General features: G+C 43.4%; 1 protein-coding gene across 1 annotated transcript in view; it reads left to right on the top strand.

Moving 5' to 3' along the window:
* Positions 1 to 23,914, top strand: part of UST (uronyl 2-sulfotransferase) — a 528,102-nt gene that overhangs the window by 490,029 nt on the left and 14,159 nt on the right. Inside the window, exons 6-7 of the mRNA XM_040429265.1 lie at positions 13,083 to 13,180; positions 22,717 to 22,874. Of these exons, the coding sequence (XP_040285199.1) occupies positions 13,083 to 13,180; positions 22,717 to 22,874 (256 nt within the window). The remainder of the gene's footprint in view (positions 1 to 13,082; positions 13,181 to 22,716; positions 22,875 to 23,914) is intronic.

Consider the following 23,914-nt stretch of genomic DNA (forward strand, 5'->3'; position numbering starts at 1 on the left):
GTGTAAAAAGTGGCCTGGTCATTAAGGGTGTTTAAGCTAGGGGGGCTGAGGTGGTTAATTGCCCACATACAGATATTTTCTCCCAGTCCAAGCATTCTCATTTTATATACTAACCTTTTATGTGGTAGTGTCAAATGCTTTGGAAAAGTCCAGATATATGACATCCATTGATTCGCCGCGGTCTAGTCTATAACTTACCTCCTCATTGAAACTAATTAAATTAGTTTGACATGACCGATCCCTCATGAAGCCATGCGTATATGGTGTTATTTGCTTATTCTCATTGAGGAGTACTCCAAAATAGCATCTCTTAAAAAAAAAAGTTCAGACAGTTTACCCTCGACAAATGTTAAACTTACTGGCCTATAGCTTCCGGGCTCTGTTTTTGGACCCTTTTTGAATATTGGCACAACATTTGCTATGCGCCAATCCATTCCCTGTCATTATGGAGTCCTTTAAATATCAGAAATAAGGGTCTGGCTATGACATTACTTAATTCTCTTAGGATACGGGGGTGTTTGCCATCAGGGCTGGTGCAAGGATTTTTGCCAACACAAGCGAAGCTACATTTTGGCTCCTGGTACCGTCTGCAGCAGCTGGCTTCTCCTCTGTGTGGTCCTGGTATCTTCTCTCTGCTTCAGACAATCGCTGGTTTGAGGACCGTATTTTTCTCCCTCTAAGACGACGCCCCGGACCATAAGACGCACCTAGGTTTTAGAGGAGGATAATAAGAAAAAAATATTTTCCATTGCACCTCAGGTCAGACCAGCAATCAGACCTCAGATCAGACCCCCAATGCCGCAGATCAGCCCCCTATGTCAGCCATGAGCCCCCATCCATCATGCCCCCATGTCAGCCATCATTCCCCCATGTCAGCCATCATGCCCTCAGCCATCATGCCCCCATCCATCAGCCTTCATGCCCCCATCCATCAGCCATCATGCCCTCCCATGCAGGGGCGTAGCTATAGGGGGTGCAGATGTAGCAGTCGCTACCGGGCCCAGGAGCCTGAGGGGGTCCAAAGACCCTTGTGCCACATAAGACACTGGCATTATAGAAAGTGCATACTGGTCCATTTACACCTCTGGCTGGAGGGAAGGGGTTAGGTTAAGAATTTGGCATGAGGGGGTGCCGTTTCAATGTTTGCCTCAGGCAGCAGGAAGGCTATGTGCTCCCTTGCCAACAAGCATTGAGGGACGGGGGCCCAAGCTGAACTCTTGCACCAGGGCCCATGAGCTTTTAGCTACGCCCCTGCTCCCATGTCAGCAATCAGCGCATATAAACAAAAAAAAATTAACTTGCTCCTGGACTCCGCCGCTCCTCACCACCAGCGCGCTCTCTCTTCTTGCTGGTTCTCAGCCGTCAGCTGTGAAGGCTGCGCACAGTGAGGTCACATGGTGTGCAGCCCTTTAAAGCAGACAGCCAAGTGGAGGACCAGGAAGCGGTGAGAACAGATCCTTCACCGCTTCCCAGTCCTCCGGTACTAATGAAGCGCTTCCAAAATGGAAGCGTTTTATTAGTATTCGCCCCATAAGACCCAGGGGCGAAAAATACAGCCATTTTTTGTCACCTTACATCACAAAAAGTGTAATAGCAAGCGATCAAAAAGTCATATGCACACCAAAATAAAGCCAATCAAACCGTCATCTCATCCTGCAAAAAATGAGACCCTACCTAAGATAATCGCCCAAAAACTGAAAAAACTATGGCTCTCAGAATATGGAGACACTAAAACATGATTTTTTTTTTTGTTTCAAAAATGAAATCATTGTGTAAAACTTACATAAATAAAAAAAATAGTATACATATTAGGTATCGCCGCGTCCGTGACAACCTAGTCTATAAAAAATACCACATGATCCAACCTGTCAGATGAGTGTTGTAAATAACAAAAAATAAAAACGGTGCCAAAACAGCTATTTCTTGTTATCTTGCCTCACAAAGAGTGTAATATAGAGCAACCAAAAATCATATGTACCCTAAACTAGTACCAACAAAACTTCCACCCTATCCCGTAGTTTCTAAAATGGGGTCACTTTTTTGGAGTTTCTACTCTAGGGGTTCATCAGGGGGGCTTCTAATGGGACATGGTGTCAAAAAAACTGTCCAGCAAAATGTGCCTTCCAAAAACTGTATGGCATTCCTTTCCTTCTGTGCCGTGTGCCCGTACAGCAGTTTACGACCACATATGGGGTGTTTCTGTAAACTACAAAATCAGAGCCATAAATATTGAGTTTTGTTTGGCTGTTAACCCATGCTTTGTAACTGGAAAAAAATTATTAAAATGGGAAATCTGCCAAAAAAGTGAAATTTTGAAATTGTATCTCTATTTTCCATTAATTCTTGTGGAACACCTAAAGGGTTAACAAAGTTTTTAAAATCAGTTTTAAATACCTTGAGGGGTGTATTTTCTAAAATTGGGTAACTTTTTTGGGTGGTTTCTATTATGTAAGCCTTCTATTATGTAAGCCTCACAAAGTGACTTCAGACCTGAACTGGTCCTTAAAAAGTTGGTTTTTTAAAATTTCTGGGAAATTTCAAGATTTGCTTCTAAACTTCTAAGCCTTGTAACGTCCCCAAAAAATAAAATGTCATTCCCAAAATGATCCTAACATGAAGTAGACATATGGGGAATGTAAAGTAATAATTATTTTTGTAGGTATTACTATGTATTATAGAAGTAGAGAAATTGAAATTTTGAAATTTGCAAATTTTTCCACATTTTTGGCAAATTTGGTATTTTGGTATTTTTTTTATAAATAAAAATATTTTTTTTTACTCCATTTTACCAGTGTCATGAAGTACAATATGTGATGAAAAAACAATCTCAGAATGGCCTGGATAAGTCAAAGCATTTTTAAAGTTATCACCACATAAAGTGACATTGGTCAGATTTGCAAAAAATGGCCTGGTCCTTAAGGTGAAAATAAGCCCTGGTCCTTAAGGAGTTAATAACAATTCTGGAATATTTATTCTTATGCCTCTGTTGTGCTATTTCCTTTATCATTCCTCTTTGAAGTCATGAAAGAATTATTAGCAGTTTGCAACGAAGGTGTAGATGGGGGTTTGTCCCTGCACAGTCTGACTCTGGCAGCACTGCTTGGATAGTGTTAGACTGTGCAAGGACACATCTCCAACTGGAAACGCCCATTTTGACCTTTATTGCTAACTGCTAGTAATTAATTCATAACTTCTAGCAGGAATAATGAGGGAAGGGCCATCACACAATCATAAGAATAGATTTTCCAGAATTGGTATTATATGGGGAATGCAAGTAGTTGCTAAAACAGAGAGAGGTTACAGATGCTCTTTTGTGATGCAGCCTATTTTCATAGATGGAGGGACACTGATCAACCAGGTGCAGTGCCTTATAGGACTAGCTCAGCTAGACATAAGGATTTTTTTTTTACTTAGCGACCTGTTGCTTCATTCTGGAGAAAAAGTACTTGGGGACACATGACAGCTGAAGCCAATCATTGGCTGCAGCAAGTGACAAGTCGACACTGAAACCAGTCATTGGGTGCAGCGGTTCTCATGGCTATGTCCCAGCTGAGAAAAACAAGCTGGGGACCGGAAGATGTAGAAACAAGATCTAGTGTGTAGGACTGGAGCATCATGGAGCAAGTAAGTTTGAATCTTTCTGGAGGTGGTGCAGACTAGGGGCCTTCATTTGATAGTTAATATTCCCAGAAATCCCCTTTAGGCTTCAACTAGGAAGGAGAATTTAAAGGTACAGTTGCAAGAAAAAGTATGTGAACCCTTTGGAATGATATGGATTTCTGCGCAAATTGGTCATAAAATGTGATCTGATCTTCAGCTAAGTCACAACAATAGACAATCACAGTCTGCTTAAACTAATAACGCACAAATAATTAAATGTTACCGTGTTTTTATTGAACACACCATGTAAGCATTCACAGTGCAGGTGGAAAAAGTATGTGAACCCTTGGATTTAATAACTGGTTGAACCTCCTTTGGCATCAATAACTTCAACCAAACGTTTCCTGTAGTTGCAGATCAGACGTGCACAACGGTCAGGAGTAATTCTTGACCATTCCTCTTTATAGAACTGTTTCAGTTCAGCAATATTCTTGGGATGTCTGGTGTGAATTGCTTTCTTTAGGTCATGCCACAGCATCTCAATTGGGTTGAGGTCAGGAATCTGACTGGGCCACTCCAGAAAGCGTTTTTTCTTCTGTTTAAGCCATTCTGTTGATTTACTTCTATACTTTGGGTCGTTGTCCTGTTGCAACATCCATCTTCTGTTGAGCTTCAGCTGGTGGACAGATGGCCTTAAGTTCTTCTGCAAAATGTCTTGATAAACTTGCAAATTCATTTTTCCTTCGATGATGGCAATCTGTCCAGGCCCTGACGCAGCAAAGCAGCCCCAAACCATGATGCCCCCACCACCATACTTCACAGTTAGGATGAGGTTTTGATGTTGGTGTGCTGTGCCTCTTTTACTCCACACATAGTGTTGTGTGTTTCTTCCAAACAACTCAACTTTGGTTTTATCTGTCCACAGAATATTTTGCCAGTACTGCTGTGGAACATCCAGGTGCTCTTGTGCAAACTGTAAACGTGCAGCAATGTTTTTTTTGGACAGCAGTGTCTTCCTCTGTGGTATCCTCCCATGAAAAACATTCTTGTTTAGTGTTTTACGTATCGTAGATTCGCTAACATGAATGTTAGCATATGCCAGAGACTTTTGTAAGTCTTTAGCTGACACTCTAGGATTCTTCTTCACCTCATTGAGCAGTCTGCGCTGTGCTCTTGCAGTCATCTTTACAGGACGGCCACTCCTAGGGAGAGTAGCAGCAGTGCTGAACTTTCTCCATTTATAGACAATTTGTCTTACCATGGACTGATGAACAGCAAGGCTTTTGGAGATACTTTTATAACCCTTTCCAGCTTTATGCAAGTCAACAATTCTTAATCGTAGGTCTTCTGAGAGCTCTTTTGTGCGATGCATTATTCACATCAGGCAATGCTTCTTGTGAAAAGCAAACCCAGAACTGGTGTGTGTTTTTTTTATAGGGCAGGGCAGCTGTAACCAACACCTCCAATCTCATCTCATTGATTGGACCCCAGTTGGCTGACACCTCACTCCAATTAGCTCTTGGAGATTTCATTAGTCTAGGGCAGGGGTACTCAACTAGTTTTATTAAAGGACCACATACCTGGGTCTGCAGTCAGGTGAAGGTCCGAGCTGAACGCCAACAGTAAAGATGCCATGCGATCATGTGATCCATGTGCGTGGGGCACTCTGACGTTATAGTGGAGCGCCCTGGGTAAGTCCCAGAATTACTAATGTCCCCATTAGTGCCCCAGTAAGAATAATGCCCCCAGTAAGAATAATGTCCCCATTAGTGCCCCCAGTAAGAGTAATGCCCCCATTAGTGCCCCCCTTCTCTGCTTTTGCAAAAAAAAAAATTAAAAATTAGCATTCACCTGGCTGCGGTGAACATTCGCTGCTGACTGCAAGCTCAGGACCGGTGCTCCAACGTAATGACGTCTTGTAGGTCCTGTCCTGAGCTTCTAGTCAGCAGGGAGTGTTCTCCACAGCGTCAGCAAATGGAGGTGGAGGTACCGTAATTGTATTTATTTTTTTACTAGCACAAGTAGCAGTGGAGGTAAAGGCTGTACTAATAGGCGTTCCATGATGGAAGCGCTCATTAGTAAGGGTACTTTCACACTTGCAGCAGGACGGATCCGACAGGCTGCTCACCCTGTCAGATCCATCTTGCCACTACTTCGCCGTGCCGCTGCTCTGTGCCCATCGACTATAATGGGGATGGGGGCAGAGCTACGGCGCAGCACGGTGAGAGGCCGCCAGACTAAAAGTACTACATGTCCGACTTTTTCGTCTGGTGACCTCACGCCGTGCACTGCCATGCTGCGCCGTAGCTCCACTCTCGCTATAGTCAATGGGGAGTGGCAGTCCGGCGAAATAGCGGCAGGACGGATCTGACAGGGTGAACAGCCTGTCGGATCCGTCCTGCCGCAAGTGTGAAAGTACCCTAGCAGTCCTTACAGGAAAATTCTGGCACCGGCAAGGGAACTAAAATACCAGCCTTGCTGGTGAACTACTGGCCGGGTGGCAACCCAAGCCACAGAACAGACATATGATAGTTTTGTTCCGCATCCAATTCCCATTATTGGGGGATTGGATGCGGACCCCTTAATTACAATGGGGCCACAAGAGATGCAGACAGCACACTGTGTGCTGTCTTCATCTTTTTCCGCTCCATTGAAACTAAGGGGTCCGCATCCAATGCCCCAATAATGGGAATTGGATGCGGAACAAAACTATCATGGTTTGATGGGGCTTAATCACTTTATTTAATCAGGTTACCTAAAGAAGATGGCCCAGGAGAGATGGGAACATGACACTGACTGGAGTCCTTTCCTGCAGTCAGTGACGTGTTCCCGCCTCTCTGTAGCCCTCTCCACGCCCCCCTTCCTTCCCAAATGTGACATTTATTTCATTGGTGGCAGTGGTGATGTCCCTCCCCTCTCCAGCAGCACGTAAGTGTCCTTTGGAGCTTGAAGCTCCCTTACGTGCTGCCGCTGCTGCAGGGGAGGAGGGACCTGTGAGCGCACTGAGGGAGAAAGCTCCCTCCACGTGCAGGTGCCGGATGAAAGCGCTGGTGCCTGCATGTGGAGGGAGCCGTCTCTCACTGCGCCCCTGGGAAGGAGGAAGTGCGCCGGTAAGCTCCTCCTCCTGCACGTACCAGAGTGTGCAGGAGAGGAGGAGCGCTACATGTGGAGGGAGCCCTGTCTCACTGCGCTGTGGGACAGGCGGAAGTGCGCCGGTAAGCTCCTCCTCCTGCACGGTACAGTGTGCAGGAGAGGAGGAGTGCTCTGAAGGATGGCCGGGGTCCGGACAACTGGCGGCCGCGGTCCGTATTTGGACCGCGGTTCGCCAGTTGAGTACCCCTGGTCTAGGGGTTCACATACTTTTTCCACCTGCACTGTGAATGTTTACATGGTGTGTTCAATAAAAACATGGTAACATTTAATTTTTTGTGTGTTATTAGTTTAAGCAGACTGTGATTGTCTATTGTTGTGATGAAGATCAGATCACATTTTATGACCAATTTGTGCAGAAATCCATATCATTCCAAAGGGTTCACATACTTTTTCTTGCAACTGTATATTCTAAGAATGAAAAAAAAAAATCGGACACCATACTTCACAGTTAGGATGAGGTTTTGATGTTGGTGTGCTGTGCCTCTTTTACTCCACACATAGTGTTGTGTGTTTCTTCCAAACAACTCAACTTTGGTTTTATCTGTCCACAGAATATTTTGCCAGTACTGCTGTGGAACATCCAGGTGCTCTTGTGCAAACTGTAAACGTGCAGCAATGTTTTTTTTGGACAGCAGTGTCTTCCTCTGTGGTATCCTCCCATGAAACCCATTCTTGTTTAGTGTTTTACGTATCGTAGATTCGCTAACATGAATGTTAGCATATGCCAGAGACTTTTGTAAGTCTTTAGCTGACACTCTAGGATTCTTCTTCACCTCATTGAGCAGTCTGCGCTGTGCTCTTGCAGTCATCTTTACAGGACGGCCACTCCTAGGGAGAGTAGCAGCAGTGCTGAACTTTCTCCATTTATAGACAATTTGTCTTACCATGGACTGATGAACAGCAAGGCTTTTGGAGATACTTTTATAACCCTTTCCAGCTTTATGCAAGTCAACAATTCTTAATCGTAGGTCTTCTGAGAGCTCTTTTGTGCGATGCATTATTCACATCAGGCAATGCTTCTTGTGAAAAGCAAACCCAGAACTGGTGTGTGTTTTTTTTATAGGGCAGGGCAGCTGTAACCAACACCTCCAATCTCATCTCATTGATTGGACCCCAGTTGGCTGACACCTCACTCCAATTAGCTCTTGGAGATTTCATTAGTCTAGGGCAGGGGTACTCAACTAGTTTTATTAAAGGACCACATACCTGGGTCTGCAGTCAGGTGAAGGTCCGAGCTGAACGCCAACAGTAAAGATGCCATGCGATCATGTGATCCATGTGCGTGGGGCACTCTGACGTTATAGTGGAGCGCCCTGGGTAAGTCCCAGAATTACTAATGTCCCCATTAGTGCCCCAGTAAGAATAATGCCCCCAGTAAGAATAATGTCCCCATTAGTGCCCCCAGTAAGAGTAATGCCCCCATTAGTGCCCCCCTTCTCTGCTTTTGCAAAAAAAAAAATTAAAAATTAGCATTCACCTGGCTGCGGTGAACATTCGCTGCTGACTGCAAGCTCAGGACCGGTGCTCCAACGTAATGACGTCTTGTAGGTCCTGTCCTGAGCTTCTAGTCAGCAGGGAGTGTTCTCCACAGCGTCAGCAAATGGAGGTGGAGGTACCGTAATTGTATTTATTTTTTTACTAGCACAAGTAGCAGTGGAGGTAAAGGCTGTACTAATAGGCGTTCCATGATGGAAGCGCTCATTAGTAAGGGTACTTTCACACTTGCAGCAGGACGGATCCGACAGGCTGCTCACCCTGTCAGATCCATCTTGCCACTACTTCGCCGTGCCGCTGCTGTGCAGGAGAGGAGGAGCGCTACATGTGGAGGGAGCCCTGTCTCACTGCGCTGTGGGACAGGCGGAAGTGCGCCGGTAAGCTCCTCCTCCTGCACGGTACAGTGTGCAGGAGAGGAGGAGTGCTCTGAAGGATGGCCGGGGTCCGGACAACTGGCGGCCGCGGTCCGTATTTGGACCGCGGTTCGCCAGTTGAGTACCACTGGTCTAGGGGTTCACATACTTTTTCCACCTGCACTGTGAATGTTTACATGGTGTGTTCAATAAAAACATGGTAACATTTAATTTTTTGTGTGTTATTAGTTTAAGCAGACTGTGATTGTCTATTGTTGTGATGAAGATCAGATCACATTTTATGACCAATTTGTGCAGAAATCCATATCATTCCAAAGGGTTCACATACTTTTTCTTGCAACTGTATATTCTAAGAATGAAAAAAAAAAATCGGACAAAATATAAAAATTCTGATTATACTTACTGTACCTGTGGAATTCCTTACTGTTCATTTGCTGCCGCTGCTTGTGTACCCCAGTTGATTTACACTTCTGAGTGATCACATAAATAAAGTGGCCATTCATGGGCCTGCTGTGACATGACAATCTAGTGACATACTGTAAGTACAGCATGCTATGACCCGCTGAACGTCTTGTCCCTGTGAACAATGTACCATCATGTGCATTTGTAAACAACAATGCAGAAGACAAAGAATAATGAAGAATACTAAAGGGAAATATTTAACGAGAAGTTTATTATTTTTACAGCCATTTATTATTCTCTTCACTGAGTTTTGTGAGGGATTTTGTTTGTGGGCCAATCTTTAGTTTTTATTGATGCCATTTTAGGATACATGCAACTTTTTGATCCTTTTTTTTTATTTAATTTTTTTGAGGGAGACAAGGTGACCAAAAAGAATTCTGGCATTGGATTATATTTTACGGAGTTTACAGGGAATCTGTCACCGCATACATCCGTAGTAAACCAAGTGACTTTAAGATGTGTGCTTGCTTACGGATTCAAACTCCATTTGCCACATCTCGATCAGTGGCCCCTTTTTCAGAGAAATTGATGCTTTTATTATATACATCTAAAGCTCTGCTCCCAAGGACATATGCATGCAGTTTGTATGCTTTCCCTTTGTAAGTCTGGATGTCCTCCAGGTTTTCTGCTTCCTGCTACAAGAAAAGACATACTGATAGGGAACTAAGTTTGTGAGCTCTTCCAAGGACATCAAGTGATGAAAATGTCTGTAAAGCACTGCAGCATATAGAAGCACTATATAAGTAAGTAAAATAAATATTGCAGATGCGCCAATGACTTTGCTCTACATCAGCAAGAGACGAGGTCGGTATCGAGTCTTGCTGATGCCGACATCCATCTCTTTCGGGTGTGGAGCGACATCATTGGCACATGTGTAGAACAAACTTCTTCTGCCCAGCAAGCACAGGCCTGTACTGCGTATGTGCCCATCTCTGAGCCAAGAATACACTCAAAACTGAGGAGAGAGGGAGCCAACAGCCAAAAGGAACAGAGCTTTAGGTGTAGCAATGATGCTCTCCTTGAACCAAGCAGGTAATTTGCATATAATAAAAGCATAATTTTCTCTGGAATGGGGGCACTGATCTAGATGAAGTAAACTACAGTATGTTTGAATCAGCAGGCAAGCGCACATCTGAAAAGTTATTTAGATTACTGAGGTAGGTTTTGAGATTCGCTTTAAATATCTGGATAATTTTATGGATGCGGCAATGCCATTTATGGTTTGCTTGCTTGCATGAGAAATGGCAATATGGCGGGTTGAATATATACATATATGTCCACTAATAGAAAAAGTAGTGAATGGTTTGTGTGCTAGCACACGGTAGGGTACTTCTTTGGCGCACAGAAATGACCTCAATTCGGGGGCTTTTGGTGTAATAGCTGTTTATTGTGCAATGGACAACGCGTTTCGGAGTTTATAACTCCTTTCTCAAGTCTAAAAAGATACAACAAGAATGCCGAAGCCAAATGTATCCCCACATAATCAGAGGGATATGTATGTACATTATACAGTAAAAATATATATATAAAAAATAAGAACTGTGGTTTATAGAGAAGAATAAAATGCGAATGTCAGTTAAACTAAAATAAAATAGATCAAAACGTTAGTAGGTTTCCTGTAGAAATTCTGCAGGTTTCATTCTGTACTTAAATGGGAGAGATCCATATCAAAATGGGTCTTAAGGCTATATTCACATCTCCATTCGTGGCTCAGTAAAAAATGTTGTACATAATAGTACAGCAGAGGCATTGTCCCCCAAGAGACATACCCCAGGAGTACGAGACTGATCGCCCAAGATGAGGGGACCAAAATGCAGTCACACTTCTCCAAAAGTGAGCAATTGGAGGACCTATCCAAAGCATGTGCTTAAAATCTGCTTCTAGGCACTGACACCTGGGACAAGCCGTGGAGACGACCCTGTCCCTCCTAAACAGACGGACTGGAGTTAGAAAAGACTGATGAATTATTTACAGCTGTGTTATTCTATTATTTATTGTGGGTGAAAAATGCAGATGTTATTTGAATGAATAAATGTCATCGTCTACAAGAGTTGGAATCCATGCCTTCCATTTATCTATTATTTTCTTAGAGGAAGCGGTTATTTTTTTCAAAATGAGATGAGAGTATATGAGTTAAACCAGATCTCTAGGGCCTTGGGATCTGAGGACACCTATTAAGGGAAATATATTGGGTCCTGGGGGAGGGGGGATCAAGTAGACAACATATGCCTCAGCTGCAAGCACCTGTAAAATTGCTAGTGTCAGTGAAAAATGTTCTTGTACTTCCAAGTAGGAGAGTATGGTGTTGTAATCCCAGCCTCTTTCTAGAGACCTTTGACTTGTAATGTACCCAATTGGGGAAAACATAAGTTGTCCCATAGGGGCATCTCAGCCATCACCTTGGTGAAACCTGCTAGTTTTTTTTTCTCATTCCAAACCTGGACCGCCAATCAGTGTAGTGGAAGATGAGTGGGGCCGCCAAAAGCTGCCCCGCCCAAGATGGGCCAAAATATAGGTAATTGCAGGTAAGAACACATGGGATTCTTTGAAGGAGGTCTCGCTAACATCCACCCATGAACACAGCTATTTCAACTGTCCAACAAGGTAGTAGAGATGGTAATCTGGAAGTGACATTCCTGCACTATCCTTAGGCCGGGTCAGGGATTCAAAACTTAGTTTGAAGCAAGAGTCGTCCCACACAAAGGAAATGGTTAGAGAATATTGTTGAAATATTCTTTTAGGAATCAGAATTTCACAATGTTGAAATGTATATAGGCATCAGTGGGACAACATTGCGTTAAATATGCTGAGTATGGGATCGAGTGATCACAACCCCTAAATATTTTAAGTCTGAAACAATCTTGAGACCAGATATATGGAAACCGCTTCCCCCCCACATGTCAAGGGTATATAAACAGATTTGTCCCAATATACCTGTAGTCCCAAATAGTCACCAAAATTATTAATAATATTGATGCCATGAGAAAGGAAAGTTCCAGGGTTAGAAAGAAAGAGGACCATTTTGTCAGCATATAGGGTGACACTATCCTCATGGGAGGCATGAGTGATTCCCAAATACTGATCGTCCTGATGAAGATGGATAGCGCGGGCCTTAATGGTCACAAGTGGGGACAGCTCTGCCTTGTGCCTCTAAATAAAGGGAACCTCGGAGACAGCTCACCATTGATGAGTAATTGACTATATGAGGAATACTGTGCTATTTTGTTCCATTAAAATGCTGGGTTCCCCGGCAGAAACTTTACCGACCCCATTATAATCAATAAGATCTGTCAGATGCTGTTTGTTTCTGTCACTAGATGGAAATGACATTTCCATTAGGCCTCTTTCACACGACAGTATGTCTTTTTCAGTGTTTTGCGGTCCGTTTTAAACGGATCCGTTGTTCCGTTTTTTGTTTCTGCTGTGTTTCCGTTCCGTTTTTCCGTATGGCATATACAGTGTACAGTAATTTCATAGAAAAAATTGGGCTGGGCATAACATTTTCAATAGATGGTTCCGCAAAAAACGGAACGGATACGGAAGACATACGGATGCATTTCCGTATGCATTCCGTTTTTTTGCGGACCCATAGACTTTAATGGAGCAACGGAACGTGATTTGCGGCCAAATATAGGAAATGTTCTATCTTTAAACGGAACGGAAATACGGAAACGGAATGCATACGGAACACATTCCGTTTTTTTTGCAGAACCATTGAAATGAATGGTTCCGTATACGGACCGCAAAAAACGGCCCGCAAAACGGAAAAAAAAAACGGCCGTGTGAAAGAGGCCTTATTATCATGGTTCTGCTGCTATGATAATATAATTAAAAACTGGTTGTGTGAACAGAACCTAATTCTGATATTCATTTGTTTTATACAAATTTAGATATGAACAACTATATAACTATATACGTTTACTATAAAAAAAAGTATTATTCTGATGTGACTAGATTATTTTTTTATTTTTAACGGTCCTACTATTCTTTTCTTTTTAGGATATCAATGAATGTATTCTGGAAAATTATGCAGAGTGTTCCAATCCAAGATTATTTTACATTATACCATATTTTTGTGGACAGCATCCCAAATGCAGGTAATTATAGTCCTCCAAAAATCAAAGAAAACAGGGTTTATTTAGAGATATGTAATTGTTGTCTGGGAGTGGTTGGGGCTCATGCACACAACAAATTGATCAGAGCACTGAGTCAATTCAGGCTATGCAGACACTCCAAAGTGACAAGCAGACAATGGGCCCCTACACAGGGGAAGGGGGGAGTATACTTATTTAAAATATAACTTTTAATATGGTCTAGAAAATACAGAATAATAAGACTCACTACACAATGTAAACATACAACACAAATAGGACCAAATTAATGGTGCCTTGCTGGTATAGACAAAAAATTCTGCTCCGCCCGTAAAGAGGCGAACAGTCTTACCAGACCCTTTGTAGATGATGGGAAGGTCCTTAGGTTACAGGAGGCAGGAGACACTCAGTGTATGCCGTGCGGGAGTAAGTGCATCTGTATAGCCGGGCAGATGGAGTAATAGGACTGGTCCTATATAACCCTATCAAGGTGAAGGGGGCTATTATGCTTCTACCTATCTACACGGAGCACTCGCCTTAGAAAAGGCGACCCCGTCCGGTAGCCTGTCCCTGTATTGGGCCTGGACCCTAAAACTACAAATAATTTACCAGTGATGCAAAATGATGAAGATGCTTCCAATGGTCTCCCGACGTGGCACGTTTCTGTCCGTGACTCTTCAGGGGAACGACTGCAGGAAGGTGACAAATAGATAGCCACAGGTGTCTGACCTGAGGCTGAATAGACACTGGAGAAAAGGGACAAGCTGGTTAGGGGTAACAACGTAATTAAACAGCGGCTGGTGGTTAATTACATTGTTACCTCTAACCAGAAGGGTCTCATCTATTTAGGGATTATTTGTATCCCCCGGACCGTCCAGTACAGGACTACCCCTCCTGTGCAACACTGCATCCCACCCTGGGATAGCAGGGCACAAGCTCTTACAGCTTGTCCCTTTCTCCAGTGTCTATTTAGCCTCAGGTCAGACACCTGTGGCTTTCTAATTGTTCTAATATATATTTAATAACCCATCTATACTGTTTTGTTATGTAAACTAATTTGCATAAATATGAAAGACATAGCACATGTGATTAGTCTACTTTCCATCATGAACAGCGCCATCTATTGGATACATAGTCTTATGTCCTACAGTCTGCAGACTATTATCATTTTCCTCATGGACAGCGCCATCTATTGGATACATAGTCTTATGTCCTACAGTCTGCAAACTATTATCATTTTCCTCATGGACAGCGCCATCTATTGGACAGCTGAAACACTGTTTGCAATATCTTGGCCATATTTATGCAAATGAACTTACTTGACAAAACATTATAGAAAGGTTATTTGAATTGACTTGTAGTTCGGGCAATTAGAAAACAGAACATTTTTATGCAGCCCTCTTAAGCAGTGAAAGAGGAGTTATCTAGCGTAAAAAAAAAATATATAATAATTACAATTGTTTTCACCCTAACGACAGGTGCACAGGACTCCCTAGAATTCCGAAATAGACCAATATTGAGACTTACTGGCACTCTCCTTTTGGATAGAGAGCTAGTGTAATATGTTTCAGGCTGCCACTGTGAGGTATGCTGATGGTACCTGTCTCACAGATAGGACATTGGCTTGCATGTACCTTGCTTATGGCATATATCCTTCAGTTAAAAAAAGAACTGTTGTCTATTGTCATTTTGGTAATAAGAAGTTATAAATGGTAGGAAAGGAACTATATAATAAGTGGTTATTAATATTAGGTAAAGACAAAAAAAACTATTTGTTTGTTCTTTGTGTTTGTTTGTCTGTTATTTATACACAATTATAGGCACGTGTGTCTCTTTGTCAGTATTGTAACCAACATAAATGTATCTCACACCAGTTGTGATTAACACCCCCCCAGCTGGTGACTATGGCAATCCTCAGTGTTTTATGATTTTATGGCCTATGTCAAATGGACATAGGCCAAAACGCGTGGATGCATGTCCGCGTGACATCTGAGTCCATGTGACAAGGGCTCTATGCTGGAAAATAACTGATCAGGCATATCCCAATGTATTCTGAATGGAAAGAAATCCGTTCAGTTTGCATCAGGATGTCATCTCTTCCGCGAAACGAGAGTATAAAAGCCTACATTGGCAAAAAAATACAAATGTTGTGGAATTTAGTCTATGGCGATTCAAAATATAAATTTGTTCAGCACAAAATGGATTTTATGATGGAAGAGTAGTAAAACGTTATTAAAGTATATAAATTTGGTATCGTGATGTATCAGCACACAATACACCAGGGTCTCGTAGCTGTGTGTCAGCTGCGTGCCGCTCTCTCTGTCCGAAGTGAACAAACTCATGCTCGCACTCATCGCAGCGCATCCGGCCAGCAAGTACAGGAACAGAAGGAGATGATGTCAGATGGATGACAAGTAGGGGGCGGGGCGCAGGCGGCGGCCGGCGCCCCCAGGCAGAGTGCGCTCTACGCGGTGGCCTACTCTGCTTATGGGTGGCGCCGGCCCTGCATTGATAGGTGACTGGGCAGTATGTAATACTACATCTCATTTGCACTAGCTTTGGCAGGGAGAGTGAGAAGCCATATGCAGCTCATCAGAAGCTGGATGCTCATCAATTGGTGGAGTTCAACCAATATGCTTATTCAGTGAAACATCTCCAAAAGACCGCCCTCCTATCCAGACCAGATTTCTGTTATAGTCAAACCTAACTGATTTAGGACTGACTGAAATGGAATGATGCATTAGGTAGGTAAAACACATAAGAAAACTAAGAAAAGAAAGAAGGGACGAGTACACCATGTAAAGAGGGAGAGTAGGAAAAAATACTCCACACTAGACTCAAGAATTGGCCAAGTGGTAACACTCCCCAAGACACCTGCATTCTTTTTACTCCATCATAGTGAGATCCCTTTGTACAGAAAGTCAGTGGTGCCAAACTTCCGCTCCCACAATAGCAATGTGGCTCAATAAGGTTCAGGAGGTCATGAGAATGGAGGACCTAACAGCATCTAGAAGGAACATGCACACGAAATTCTACAAAACGTGGCGACATTGGATTGAGTTTAAAAACTCCCAGGAATTTAGATTACTGTCTGTATAGTTTTTTTTTTTTTTTTCCTCTCTTCCTCCTCCCTTCCACTTCCTTATCTCTGCCCTTCCTTTTCATCATACACTTGCCTTAAGGCTAGTCTTGGTAACTTCAACAGTGTATATTATTGCTGCCTACATCAGAGTATAATTAAGATTGCACCCTTCATAGGGTTTAGATACTTTAGTTGTCTAACATGTTTTCAAAAGGGCTACGACCCACTAAAAATGTCATTGCCTTCTATAATGTTTTATTGAAAAATTTTAATAAAGAATAAAAAAAGAAAAAAGAATCGGCTAAGTGGGAATTGTCTAAGAATATGTCACTCAACCTCCAAGAGAGTATCAAAGCCTGTTCAATATCACCCTTTGCCATATTGAATTTATATTAAAACTACATCATGAAGCTGGTTGAAAATGGAAAGTTTCTTAGTTTAAAAAAAATATGGGAGTTCATTTACGAACAGATCTACGCCACTTTTGTGGTGTATATCTGGTGCAGATTCTGTTGCATGCCATGTTGCGACTTCCCAGCTCACGCTACGTCTAAAAAAGGGGGCGTGGTCCATCTCATTCATCATTTTCTTCAACTGGTTTAGACGTAGTTGAAGATCTACCGCCAGCGCAGGGGCTTATTAAGACCGGTGTCTAAAATGTTCCCCATAATTATTAAGAACTAAAGGGCATCCCTAGGCCCTGCTCTCATGTTGAAAAGGTATAGTAAGTGGGGGATAAGTCATTGGCAGTGGAAATTACTATTGTTAGTGAACTGAAAAAACATGTCTTTCAAAACCTGTATTGGTGGCAGGAGTATCTGAATGTTTCCACAAGAAAAAATAAATGCCCGCAGGAGACTGAAAGTCAGGGATAACTAATCAAGGCATCATGATTCCTTATAGGGGTATTTTAGGATTTCATTATTGATGGCCACAATGCTATTGTATATTGCATTGTGTTTCTTTTATTTTTATGGCCCATCAATATGTGAACAGCGGGGGTCCAACACCCCACACACACCAATCAGCTGTTCTGCAGTAGCCTTGGCACCAAGTGCCAGAACTGCACAGCTCTGTTCATTGTGTCATCGATGGGAGCAGGGCTGCAATACCTAGCTGCGTCTATAGCACACTGGATAGAGCTGTGTAGTTCTGCCACTCCTGCAGATCAGCTGATGAGGTGCTGAGTGTCGGACTGATCAGATATTGATGGCTTGTCTTGAGGATAGGCCATAAAAAGTAAAAACCTGAAACACCCCTTTAATGCTATTCTCCCAAAATATAATTGTGCTAGAATGGGTTGGACCCGTGGCAGTGTTTCAAAGAGTGACAATCTTAACTGAGGAGAAATCAGAGGTTGCATATTATAGTGCACAAAGACAAGGGATGAGAAGAAGCTTCTGCAAAGGGAAAAGGACTGGTGCAAAGTAAGACCAGTGATAAAATGGTATTTGGTCAATTGTTTTGCATACTCTTGTAGTTACAGAACTGTTGACGATGGGATAAGGAGAACTGTCTACTGAGGGACATTTCTCAAGACTGATATTCCCATATGCTGGTCTTGATCCCTCTGTGCTTAAGTGAGTTGCGTGTAATTTATTAAGAGGCAGATGTCATTTAATAAATCAGAATCATCCCTGGCAGTCAATGCGAGAGAAACTGAAGTCTATGCTAGCAAGGGGCTGGAATATACTTCCGCTATAACTTAGACCAATTTTTTAGAGTAAGTTATAGTAAATCTGGCAGTCTGTGCTAAGCCCACCAACTCATTAAAACCGTCCCTTTTCTTGCCACTTTAGAAAAGTGGCGAGGAGCTTCAAAAGTCAAAATTTTTACACACAAACGGCGTGCGCCATATTTTGTGACTTTTGTATGCCACTGTGGTGGCGTAAAGTCATTAGCAAATTCCACTCACTGTTTCAGATCCAAATGACAGTCCCAATCTAGTGCCCACATAAATAAACTGCATGCCAAAAGGATGCATGTCAATCGTGAAGACCAATGCAACCATTCCTCTTCATCCCAGATTGCCTGCCAAGAGGATTGCCTGGAAAGAATACTATAGTAATATATTCAGTTTGAAGGTGCACCACATAAACTTCTCATCCCTCACCTATCCAGTTTTTTTAATGCCGACTTATGTAAGTGGTAGAATTAAGAAACATTAGCAGGAAGCAGCTGCATAATGGTAGTATGGTTTCAGCCAAACATAAAGGGCTAAGATATCTCTGTCAGAATATAGGCTCTGTAAAGGGCCCTTTACATGGACAGATAATTGGGACAATTACTCGGAAGTAGCATTCCTAGTAACACTCATTCCTGATAATTGCTCAGTGTAAGGCCTCATGCACACGACCGTTTTTTTTGCGGTCCGCAAAAACGGGGTCCGTGATCCGTGTCTGTTTTTTCTTCCTTGGGTCTTCCTTGATTTTTGGAGGATCCACGGACATGAAGAAAACGTCGTTTTGGTGTCCGCCTGGCCGTGCGGAGCCAAACGGATCCGTCCTGACTTACAATGCAAGTCAATGGGGACGGATCCGTTTGACGTTTACACAATATGGTGCAATTGCAAACGGATCCGTTCCCCATTGACTTTCAATGTAAAGTCAGGAGTTAATATACTATAGGAGTTTTCTCCAATCCGATGGTATATTTTAACTTGAAGCGTCCCCATCACCATGAGAACGCCTCTATGTTAGAATATACCATCGGATTTGAGTTAGATCGTCAAAACTCAGATCCGACAGTATATTCTAACACAGAGGCATTCCCATAGTGATGGGGACGCTTCAAGTTAGAATATACTAAGAGCTGTGTACATGACTGCTGCCTGGCAGCACCAGATCTCTTACAGGGGGCTGTGATCAGCACAATTAACCCCTCAAGTGCCGCACCTGAGGGGTTAATTGTGCGTATCATAGCCCCCTGTAAGAGATCAGGTGCTGCCAGGCAGGAGGGGGCAGACCCCCCTCCCCTGTATTTAACTCATTGGTGGCCAGTGCGGCCCCCCTCCCTCCCCTGTATTTAACTCATTGGTGGCCAGTGCGGCCCCCCTCCCTCCCCTGTATTTAACTCATTGGTGGCCAGTGCGGCCTCCCCTCTTCCCCCCCCCTCCCTAATTAAAATCACCCCCCCCATCGGAGCCCCAGCGATTAAACTGGGACTCCAATCGGAACTCTCCGCTGCCACCAATGATGGGGGAAGGTGATTTTAATTAGGGGGGGGAGAGGGGAGGCCGCACTGGCCACCAATTATGGGGGGGTGATTTTAATTAGGGAGGGGGGGGGGAGAGGGGAGGCCGCACTGGCCACCAATGAGTTAAATACAGGGGAGGGAGGGGGGCCGCACTGGCCACCAATGAGTTAAATACAGGGGAGGGAGGGGGGCCGCACTGGCCACCAATGAGTTAAATACAGGGGAGGGGGGTCTGCCCCCTCCTGCCTGGCAGCACCTGATCTCTTACAGCACCGCGATCCGTCTGTGTGAAAGTAGCCTACGGATCACGGACGCAGATGCCAATCTTGTGTGCATCCGTGTTTTTTCTACGGACCCATTGACTTAAATGGGTCCGTGAACCATTGTCCGTCAAAAAAATAGGACAGGTCCTATTTTTTTGACTGACAGGAAACACAGATCACGGCCACGGATGAACAACGGTGCATTTTCCGAGTTTTCAACGGACCCATTGAAAGTCAATGGGTCCGCAGAAAATCACGGAAAACGGAACAACGGCCACGGATGCACACAACGGTAGTGTGCATGAGGCCTAAGGAAGCACTGATCACCTGATGAAAAAGTGTGTGTATCAGATGAAAACATTGTTGATGCAGACAACAAAATCGTTTCTGGCCAGCAGATCATGCTGTGTGAACAGGGAAACAATGATTCTTCATGGGGACAAATGATCCAGCAGTGATCATCATGTCTATACAGAGGATAAGATAATTTCCTGCTGAGGTGGCCTGTGTAAAGGGGCATTAGGGTCCATTCACACGTCCGTAAGTGTTTTGCAGATTCACAAACGGAATTGCGGACCCGGAAGTGCGGATCCGCAATTCCGGATCCAGGCAGAACATCGTAGAAATGAATAGGTCCGCAATTCCGTTCTGCAAAATGCGGAACAGAATTGCGGACGTGTGAATGGACCCTTAAAGAGCACCTTTCATGGTTCCAGACTAGGGTTGTTTCGATACCAAAATTTTGATTTGGTTTCGATACCATAAAAAAAGTATTGCGATACTCAATACCACGCAAAAAAAGTAAAACGTCGAAAAAAGCTGCGTGCATTCCGCATTTTATGGAACGTCCGGCCCATAATCGAACAGTCCTATACTATTTTTTGGGGGGACAAGGTGACTAAAAGAAAAATGGCGCGGTTTTTATTTATTTTTCTTTTACGGAGTTCACCGCCTAGGAGATTTTTTTTTAAATATTTTTAAGTTTGGACTTTTCAGACGTGGCGATATGTAATATATTTTATATGTAAAATTGGGAAAGGGGGGGGTTAATACTGGTGTGTGTTTTTTTTTTCTTTTTCTTTTTTTTTTACTTTAATAACTATTGCCCTTAGGGGCTAGAACCTGGGATCTTTTAATCCCTTGTCCTATTCACCCTAATAGAGCTCTATTAGGGTGAATAGAACTTCACACTCTCCCCGCTGCCCTGTGCATAGTGAACACAGCAGCAGGGAGCGGACTATGGCAGCCAGGGCTTCAGTAGCGTCCTGGCTGCCATGGTAACCGATCGGAGCCCCAGGATTACACTGCTGGGGCTCTGATCAGAAACTGCCACTGCACCACCAATGAGAGTCGGTGAGGGGACTCTGTGGCCACTGCCACCAATGATTTTAATACTGGGGGGAGCACTGCACCACCAATGACTTAATACTGGGGGGGGAGGGGAGAGCGCACTGCGCTACCAATGATTTTAATACTGGGAAGGGGGGGTGCACTGCGCCACCAATGTTTTTAACACTGTGGGGGTGTGGGGGGGCACACTGCGCCACCAATGATAATTAACGTTTAATACAAATACAGGCAGCAGAAACACATCTCCCCTCTTCTTCGTTCCCATTGGTGGCAGAAGCACAGGGGGGAGGGAGAGACTGTTTCCTTCTTCCCTGTGCTGCTGAGGGAACATGGCCTCTCTGATACTGGGCTGTGCAGTAGCACCGCCTAGTATCGATAAAAGGCAAATCCTGGGCTAAAAGTATCGATTGGGTATCGAAAATTCGATACCCGAAACAACCCTAGTCCAGACATTAAGAAATAAGTAGCAGGTTATGTAGGGCATAGTCCATGTATGTAAGATCGCTTACAATTTTTTCTGGGCGCAGCTCTGTTCACCTGCTGTGCCCCTGCTCACTTCTCCCTCCTGGTATGCGCAGTCCAGTCACAGCCAGGAAGAAGGTGAGTTGTTTTTTCTCCCTGGCTGTGATGCACTCCACTGCGATTGGCTACAGCCAGGGAGAAGGAGACGCCCATTGAGAAACAGGGCAGTCTCCTACTCCCTGTACCGATGCTATTCATTAGCATACCAGGAGGGAGAAGTGAGCAGGGGCACAGCAGGTGAACAGAGTGGCGCCCAGAAAAAATTGTAAGCGATCTTACATACATGGACTATGCCCTACATAACCTGCTACTTACACCGTATTTCATAATGTCTGGACCCATGAAAGGTCCTCTTTAAGGCAGCAAGATAAGGCTCTGTATGCATTTCCCCTGTCACTGTCGGGAGGCAAGGGGCTGTACTTTGTCTTCTTGAAAACTGTAGTATGATACTTGTGACATTTCTCTGTCAGGCCTAATGCACACAACCATATGTTTTGGTCCGCATCCAATCCGCACTTTTTGCGGATGATCAGATGCAAATCAATTTGTCTCAGTGGGGCGGAAAAAGATGCCGACAGCACACCATGTGCTCCCCGCAACTGTATGTCCTTCCGCAGCCCCGGAAAAAAGGCAGAACATGTCCTATTCTTGTCACTTTTGCAGACAAGTATAGGACATGTTTACAGGAATGGAAAAAAAAATTGTCAGCATGCACATGGCTGGGATCTGTGTTTTATGGATCGCCAATTTGCGGCCCATAAAAAGAATATGGTTGTGTGCATGAGGCCTCAGTTGACACATTCTTTTGAATTGCTATAAGGCACGCACAGCCTTTTGCACTATATAAACGGAAAATACAGGATGCTTTATAGCTTCCCCCAGGTACAATGGAATAAAATATAGCTATATTATTTCCCTTCTATTTACCTAATTAATGAAACTGAAATTAATAAGATGATCAATGGGGTAGGGCTGTTTATCTTTTAAACCGAGAAGCTAATGCAGTAACACAAAACAGTTTCTTGACATAAATTTATGGTGGGAATTGTGGTTTTGCAACAACTAGATGGCTGCAGGTTGGGCATCCCTGCTTTATACTATGTAATTACTCATATATATGTTCCCTCTAGGGATCCTGGTGAATGGGCCTTGGAACGTGCAAAGCAGAATGTCAAGGAAAACTTTCTTCTTGTTGGTATTCTGGAGGAGCTTGAAGATGTGCTGCTTTTGTTAGAAAGATTTTTACCTCACTATTTCAAGGATGTCATGAGCATTTATAAAAATCCAGGTACATGGAACAATTTATCTTTACCACCTGCTAGCATAATAAAGGGAAAACTACTGACCTTAATAAGAGGAATCTTTTGAAATGACAAACTCTAGTGTTGGATTATAATTTTTCAGGACTATTGGAGGTTTACAACCTTAGGTTTTCTGGGTGCTGTTCACATGTTTAATGGCAGTTGCCTATAGTTTCATTTCAGTAAGTTGGACCATTAGGTGATATCCAACAAAGACATACATTTATTTACCCAGAAGCAATTCTAAAGGGACTGTCATCATGAAATGATAAGCCTGTATTTAGCCACACTTTTACCATGACCATGAGAATAAACTTCCTAAAATCAGCAACTGGCAACTTTTTCTGCTATAAATTTATATACTTTAATAATGATTTAAATACAGATTTAATAAGATGAGAACAGTCCTTGAAACAAAAAGCAACTACACACTGCTATTGTAAGGCACAATACTAAATATTAAGACAGTATTGTATATTTGTAGGTTTCTTTGCTGTTATGATGACCTGATACTCTGACTGTAGCATCATTACATATACTGTATATGGCTGTAACAATAATGCTGTATTGATGTCTACAGACTTATTAAGTATATATTCAAGCACCCCTTGTCAAACTCCTGGCAAACAGCTGAGATGAATCACTGTTTAAAAGGACAGTGCGAGTCTGCCAGAATGGGAGCTGCTTAAATATAGTGGATCTCCATTCTAGTTCATAGAGGGGGCTCTGAGCAGGGGATCCAGCTCTATGATGTCCATATGCTCTATTAGCAAAGGCATTTTCAGGAGATCCGGTAACGTACTGAGCTCTCCGCGGGGACTGCCAGCCGGAGGCTTCCGCCCAGCAGTGTATTCAGTGACATCACAGGCACTGATCGGTGGGCTTTAGCACTGCCCTAGCCTGTAAAAAGTCTAGGGCAGCGCTAAAGCCGAGCCCATCAGAGCTGGTGATGTCGCCGAATAGACTGCCGGGTGGAAGCCTCCGCCTAGCAGTGTGCAGAGGTAAACAAACAAGCCCTTGCCCTGCG

The sequence above is a fragment of the Bufo bufo genome, chromosome 4 (genome assembly GCF_905171765.1).
Source record: "Bufo bufo chromosome 4, aBufBuf1.1, whole genome shotgun sequence".
NCBI classification, from domain to species: domain Eukaryota; kingdom Metazoa; phylum Chordata; class Amphibia; order Anura; family Bufonidae; genus Bufo; species Bufo bufo.